Source organism: Pagrus pagrus, assembly GCF_965226575.1.
Source record: "Pagrus pagrus genome assembly, chromosome: 20".
NCBI lineage: Eukaryota > Metazoa > Chordata > Actinopteri > Spariformes > Sparidae > Pagrus > Pagrus pagrus.
The window spans coordinates 18,868,991-18,877,019 of NC_140207.1; the positions used below are offsets into that span (position 1 = coordinate 18,868,991).

Here is an 8,029-nt window from a genome sequence, read left to right on the forward strand (position 1 = left end):
TTGTCCAGTACTGTCAGATGTTAAGGAAAATGTCACTAAACTTATAAATGTAGATGTCTGCGGCAAAATCATTTACCCAAAGTCAACTGAAAATCAGCCAATTTTAAAGTCGTTTCATCTGTTTTTAAAAGTATCGGAACAAGTGACAATACACTAGCACAAGGTGTAAGATGGTCGTCATTCTGCTAGTCAGGAAATTGATTCCTGTGATTGATTTTCCTTGGAAACAATAAACTCCACCAATTTATTTCACCTGCTAAGCATAATAGAAGAAGGGCCAGTTCACCCCAAAATAAAAGTATATATTTTTGGTCTTACATGTAGTGCTATCTGTCTATCTCGACTGCTTTGTTGTGAGTTGCCAAATTTTTCAAAATATCCACAGAGTTTTGGAGTTATCAGCATAGACAAGAGGCTAGCTAACTAAGCCAGATACTGTTACAGCTGAGCCGATGATGCCATCAATGTTTACATCCTGCGCTGTCAGCACGAGCCTCTCGTCCACGAGTAGATGCACACTTCCTTCTTTGGGGTGACATGGTTGGTGGGGGAAGTTCAGTAGAAAGAAAATGTTCTCAGTTGAAACTACTGACAATAAGGTCTGTGGATTATGTTGAGTAACGGGGTTATGATTTCTGGAAAGAGACACTGGTGTTGAGTTTTTAAAATGATTTTTCAATGTATTTTTTTTAGCGCTTTGAGCACCACAAGCCAAGGGCCATCTAGTTCCATTATGTCAAAAGAAGGCTGAAACCTCTACGGCTGATAATCTCCAAAACTCAGAAACTCAACACCAAAACAATCTAGTTGGATGAATAGCACTATATGTAAGAGGGAAAATATGTATTTTTGATTTTCGGGCGAATGGTCCCTTGAAAGGAACAATGCACTTAATTAACAAATGCAAATGTTCTGCTGCATCATTTACTGAAAGCCAACTAAAAATGAGCCAGATTTAAAGCCATTTCATCTGTTTTTAAAACAACTGGAACAAATGGCATCGTTCTGGTTCAAGGAAATCAATTCCCATGATTGATTTTCCTTTGTAACAAGCAAACTCCTCCACATTTCAAATGGTTAAAGAAATACAAGATGTTATGATTAAGAGCAGAACTTAATGAATTGTGATGGTGCTGTGCTCCGTCAGCCGTGTCTGTGGAGATATTTGGGTCAAAATGCAAAACAAGTGCCTCGCTCTCTGCCAGCGGTGAAACAAGTTGCCAGATACAGAGGTTTTTCCCAGCATTTTGGGAGTCTTCTCTAAGAGCTTGGGTGCCATTACCATGAAATACACTTTGTGGCCATTGGCCTCTGGCTGTACAAGCCAGTGCGGTTTTAAGATGTACATCACCTAGGGCAATGGCTTTACTACAGTGTGTGTGTGTGTGTGTGTGTGTGTGTGTGTGTGTGTGTGTGTCCTGGGATGCTTGGTCTCTGTGATTTAGTGGGGAGCAGGGATTGCAGGATTGAGGCCGCTGGAGCTTTCACTTTGAGGACAGTAACCTCATGTTTTGCACTCTCCTTTCTATTCTGATTCGTTTAACTTCTCTTGCCCACTTTCATCCATTGTCGCTGGATTCCTGTCAGCAGTCGTACTGTACTTATCCATTGAACTGAACACATTTTAAGCAGTTGGTGATTAGTAACCAATAAATCATATTTTTATCGTCATCGCAAAGCACCATTTGTCCCAGCTAGCCGTTAGCTACCCTCAGTGTTATTGGCGTCAATGTGGTTGCGGCTGTGAGGTTAGCTAGCGCGATGGCTGAACAGGAGAAAAGAGCTAATATTTCCACTTCAATGCGTATTTATTTATCGCAGGTCAAATAATCTTTGCAATATTTAACAATGTTTTTGCACATAGCACATTTTTCCTCACATCAGGCAGGCCTGTTGTTGATTAAAGCTAAAGCACATCCAATAAACAGCTTGCACAGCTATCATAGCCTTGTGTATTGTTTGTGCAAGCTATGCCCAAACAAACAGTTGCTGCCTGACTTCACATTAGCATCCCACTGTCAACATTCATCCTTGCAAAAGTGACTCATTTGCTCCTAGGATTTCCCAGCATCCTGGGTGTTACACAACACTGTGGCCCTTTCACCACCTCTCTGTCCCCCACCTCTCTGTTTCTCTGTACACGACACTCACACAGAAACAGTAACACAGCCACGGGATGCAGCAGATTACAGACAGATTTTGGAAACACGGGAGGACGGCCTCCATCTGACCCTTGTTCTGACCATAAAATGACCTTTGAAAAGCCCAAATATCAACAGAAGATTTTCTCCACAGAGTCCCAAAACACAATTTTCCTACTTAAACCAATTGACACAGCTTTTGATACAGCGACTGACCTAAATGGGACAGCGAAGCACGAGTTTGAGGCATATTTTTTAGCATTTGGCTCCATTGGGTGGTGTGTAACCAGCACGATACTTATTTGGAGCTCAAAACAAGTGAAATTGAACTTCACAATCTTTCATGATACTGAATGCGATGAAATAAGCCAGACTTTACATAAACAGTATGATTTAAAAGAGTGAATGGACTATTTATCTAATGACCATCCAGCTTACATGCTTCACATAAACAGTTTTAAGGGATTATAATGCAGAAAAAGATGCTTGGTGTGATTAATGATTATAATAAATTACAGTAAGTAAGTAAGTTTACTCTGTCTGTGCACTGATGTTATTTTAGACAGTAAATTATATTGTTTTCCTGTAAAATATCCCACCTCCATTACAAATCTTTGTCACAAGTGTTGTGTGATAATCACATTTGAAGGGTTTTTGCTAAACATGTGTGTATATCAGCTGACACATTTCTAAATTTTGTGGTCATATTTTGTGCTAATTCTTGGCATCGCAGGCTATTTCACTCTGTGCCTTTCAAGTTCATCATCTGATTTCCTCCTGGATTTAAGTGTCAGAGATCACAGCAGATCCACTCCTCGTCCCCAGTCACCAATCTGTTCAAATGTGGTATTAAACACTTTAGGGTCAGCTTGTGATCTTTTAAAGTGAATGAATTTAAACAGTTCGAACTGCACCATTGTTTCTGTGCGATGGTATTACGTATGCATTTATGTCTGCAAGTGTTTCCTGTTAAAACATGCGTCCTGTCCGACCTAACATGACCTCTTGAGCTGGTCTTGTCCATTAACAACTCTGCTGTCATGGATTATACTCTGCATATCCTGACAGCATTGCTGCTTTTCAATGGCACTTACCAGACTGAGCTCTCCTCCTGCTCTCTGAGTTCAGGGCCATCACATCCATTGACCCCACTCATTGTTAGAAATGGACAAAGTTCCACCATATTTTCTCTGTAGTTTTCTCACATATTTACAAGTTTACTGATGTACATGTACGTATTTGTGTATAAGGTCAATATTGCTGGCTAGACTATGTTTAAATTATGTTTTTTTAAGTTGTCTGTCCGATATTGACCACCCCATCAATTTTGAATGTCCATTAGAATCAGACTTGTCATGTCGCAGCGCTGCACGCCTCCTGAAATCCCTCGATGATGCTTACACAGACAACTTAATCAATGAAAGCCACACTATTGCACCTGGCAGATGGCCTCCAGTATTGCCCTGGTTGTCTGTGCGGTCATTATTCTGAAATGTTTATTAAGCCACACACAAACACACGTTGTGGGCACACACACACACACACACGCGCGGGCAGGGGACACAGACATGAGCTCATGCACACACACACACACACACGGTTGCGTGCGAAGGGCTCCCCCAGCAGAAGCTTTAAACCTGGGCTAATCTGGAAGGCAGCTTGGATGGTGTTGCCAGTGGATTTGCATTGATACCAAAGCTCCCTGTAGCTTTAATGGCAGCTACTGACTGTGTTAACGGGACCTTAGGACCTCTTCAGATCCCCATCTCCACCTGTCACAGCAAATGAAACATCAGCCCTGATTTGATACAACAGAATGGTATTTGAAAATAATCTTATTGGTGGACTTAAACCTTCGAAGGTGGAGCCACTTCACAGGACCACATCTTGGCCATGTGACTGTACACTGGCTTGCTGCCTTTATAAGTAAAGATTTTAAACATATACCATGTGATAAATCAAATTACATAAAAATAACCATCCAGGCTTTGCATTTGTTTAATGTTAAAGGTAAAATTATAATGCTGAATATGCTCAGAACTGAATTAAAATGTCTAATACAGCCCATCTCGGTGTTACCAATACTGATTAAATGATTTTTCTCTATTTTTTATTTTTATTTCTATTTTCTCTATTCTAAAGAGATGACATAACAGCCACAATGCATTTGCTTTTGTTTTAGTCATTTTAATGTTTTTAATTTTGTTGGGAAAGTAAGCAACTCATTCAAAAAGCACATTGGCAAGGAACAATCAACCCCACCCCCACCATTAATGGTGCCTTATTTCTGTTGTTATGTGAGATCATGTGGCACAACATCACCATGGGGATTCTCCTCTACTATGTCATCTTTATTTAAAGGAGGAAAGTGTATCTCAGCCATAAGCTTGCATGATTTACTACACATAAATACACAATACGCAATGGGTGCTCAAGGGGCGTACTTGACTGTTTGTAGTGCATGCATTTGTACACTGGGGTGCAGTACAGTAGACTATGATACAAACTGCATACTGTGCATATACAGTACATCTAGTACGTAATGATGTTTCAGTGACAAGACACAACAAATAACAATGGCAACTTTATTAGGTTAGAGCTTTACAAGCAATCATACAAACAAAAATAAACATTTAAAAGTCAAAAGATTACAATTAATTCCTTTACAAATTAAAAGTACACAGAAAAGTATATATAATGGCTATTTTTAGACAATAAAAACATATTAATCACCAGCATACACATTTTGTGTAAAATCATATGGGAAGGTTGTCCTTGAGCTTTAATTCAAGCAGCTGTTTGCAGGAGCTGAGGGTTTCGTGCATTTATCCCAGAGATCATTCAACAACTCGGGCTTGCATTTTGCAGCAACTGGTTTTATAAGTGGCTCGTAAAAACTAGGCGTTGTGCTTGCGTTTTATACACGGCAAGTATGAGTATACTTTAAGCAAATATTTAAACATTAACATATGATGTTGGGGTAAACAAACAGTTTCGACAGTGAATGCGTCACATTTGAAGCTTGTGTTTTCTTCGTCCCTTCACACACAGCGCCAGAGGCCTAAGTAAACACGATCATAATAAGATTATAATTAATAAGGGAATGGTAAGGCTTCAATTTAATTCATCTTTCCTCTTCAGTTTAGTTTGTAAAGTTACAACCACAATGCGATGATTTCCGGACGGAGATTTAGGCAGCAAATCACGAACACAAGACGCTTATCTTTTCTACGGGACTGTAAGCAAGGACGTTTTATAAGCCGTGTCTCCTCGTGTCTTGTCGCGTATTTAATTAATGAACAGTTAAATTCGGCGTATAGTATTGTGCCGAAATGAACCGACTCAGTGAGGCGAACCAGAATGTAACACCACTTCCGGTGACAGACTTCAAAGTAAAGCCGTACACGCGAAGTGTCAAAGCTGTCAAATGTTATTGGAGACGTGTAACATTTCGCTACCAGCCCATTCACATTGAAAACTGAATATAAATTGCTTTAATAACTACGACATTGTTTAGTCTCTTCACATTCAGTCTATATTGGAAAGGCTATTACAGCCGTGACACATTCATGCTTTTGCTTTGAAGGCATAATCATCTCATTTCCGCCGTAAACATCTCATCTGTATCGAGCTTGACGCAGCTGCCAATCTGTCCCAGAGAGCCGAGTTGATCCCAAAAGCTGCGTTCACTGATTTAATTACTCGTTTGAAGAAGCCCGGTCCCGTCCAGCGCAGCGTGATATTCACGTACAGCAGGTTTCGTTGTAAAGTGTGTAATTTGTTGAACGGGCCGCGGTGGGGGAAAAAAACCCCAAACCCTCCGGTCCGCTGAGTGCCGTCGACCGCGGGTAGCCTCGGTGTGAATCTGGAGATTTGTGCCTCTGCTGCCCTTCGCGTGTGATCCCTCCCCTCGCGCTACTCTCAGAATGTGTGTGTGCAGCGCGCGGCTTCAGGCTGGGGTCGGGTTGGGCTACTGCTGCTTTCATGTACTCCTCGTAAATATAAAGAACTCATCGTGTATTTGAGATAAATTGAGTCGAAAATACACACAGTCTAACACAGAATCCACTCCCTCTGCCAAGTGCAATATGTTACTGTTGGTGGCGGTTTTTGAAAAAAATACAATAGCCACAAATTAAAGAGAAAATGCTCCTACACACGCAACTCATATTTTTGCCAAGTAGCTTACTTAGCATATGAAAGTAAGCAGAAAATGAAAAACAGCCACAGTGAGCATGTCGTTTTTTATAATTAGGTTTAATATAAAATCACATGCCACTAATATTTGAAACCATATAGGCTACAAACACGTAGGTGGTAATTCCTATAAGCAGGCAGTACTTGAAAGCAGCATAAGCTAAGCCTGTTTGTGTGTGTGTGTGTGTGTGTGTGTGTGTGTGTGTGTGTGTGTGTGTGTGTGTGTGTGTGTGTGTGTGTGTGTGTGCCCTCCTCGCGCTCTGTTTGTGAGGCAGAGAGTTGCGTGCGAAGAGCTCGACATGTCATTCAGAGGAATCCGCCACCTGAAACGCGAGGAAGTGAAGGCGACTCAATTGGGTATAAAGCATCAGCCAACATCTGCCCCGAGCAGTGCAAAGCTGATGAAAACATCAGCTCGGAGCTCATACAGGACCTCTCCGAATTATTTTATTTTCCTTGGATTTATCATTTGGCATTTACGGTGTCGGTGCACCCTGGGAGACGCATCTCTACTCTGCACTTAAAGTGAATGTGACCCAACATCCAACATTATACTGGAATTAACTGACAACCACCGATATTCTGGGTTAGTGCTTTTATTTTTATTTTTATTTCTGTTGGACGTTTTGCTGTGTATTTAATAAGATTATTATTTTATAATTCATTTCCAGGGATCCGGCATGTCTTCTGGGCTTTTCAAAAATATTGATTAGATCACTTGCACCAGCGTGGTATTTTATTTTGTAACTACTGGCACTTGTTTGAAGGCTCTTAAGCTTTCATATGCCATAAATCTTAACTAATTCACAGACCCTTCTGTTTAAATTTGAACTTTAGCTTAATTTAGGTTCTTTTACTTTCATTTTTAGAAATGTAGGGATTAAATGCAATTCCCCCCCCTAGGAATGACTTTAAATGTCATCTTGTGCAACAGCCTGTCTGAATGTGTTTTAGTTCTCACAGTTTTTTACATGTGTAAAGTTTCTCTCTCCAGCCACACTGAACTTAACGTGCTCTCTGTCTCACCCGCAGCGCACCTGTTACCTCCGCGGAGTGCAAGACCATGATCCCTCCGGGAGACTGCATGTACGCGGGCAGAAAGAGGAGGAAGCCCATCCAAAAGCAGTTAAGGAGCGCTGCTGTTTATTTTGTTCAATCAGTGCCTGCTGACAAGTGTTTGCTAATATGCACTCAATCACGATGTGGTACATTAAAGAGGGACTAAATTCTAATCAATCACAGGAAGTTAGTGAGTCAGCAACCTGAAAGTGTGAAAATAACAGTCCTGAATAAGATGTTGTAATCAATTAATTATCAGTCTGACACTTGTGATTATTTCTCTCAAACATACTATTAATAATATATCACTTATTTATAAGTCATTATCAAGTGGTTTTTATTATAATTGTGTATTTTTGTATTATTGGCACTGTAGTAGCCTTAAGTTTTTTTTAAATTTATTTATTTATTTTTTTAACTGTGCGTGTACGTCCTTACCCGCAGGAATAGGAGTCAAAGTGTGCGTTAGGTTGCTGATGGTGTTTTAGGCAGTCCACAGTTTCTGATGCAGATTTTTTGGGACGGTCTTGTCAGCTGTTGTCATGAATAGTGGATCGTGGCTTATATAAGATTTTGAAGAGGGAAGTGGTAATTTAACAAGGCCTGTGGCATTTATAAAGTTTTCATGTTTT

The 8,029-nt window shown here is 40.4% G+C and overlaps 1 protein-coding gene across 1 annotated transcript in view; it reads left to right on the forward strand.

Annotated features, from left to right (window-relative positions):
• Window positions 1–6,688: 6,688 nt before the first annotated feature.
• Window positions 6,689–8,029, forward strand: part of ahrra (aryl-hydrocarbon receptor repressor a) — a 66,920-nt gene continuing 65,579 nt past the window's right edge. Inside the window, exons 1-2 of the mRNA XM_084340564.1 lie at window positions 6,689–6,924; window positions 7,371–7,463. Of these exons, the coding sequence (XP_084196690.1) occupies window positions 7,402–7,463 (62 nt within the window). The 5' untranslated portion in view covers window positions 6,689–6,924; window positions 7,371–7,401. The remainder of the gene's footprint in view (window positions 6,925–7,370; window positions 7,464–8,029) is intronic.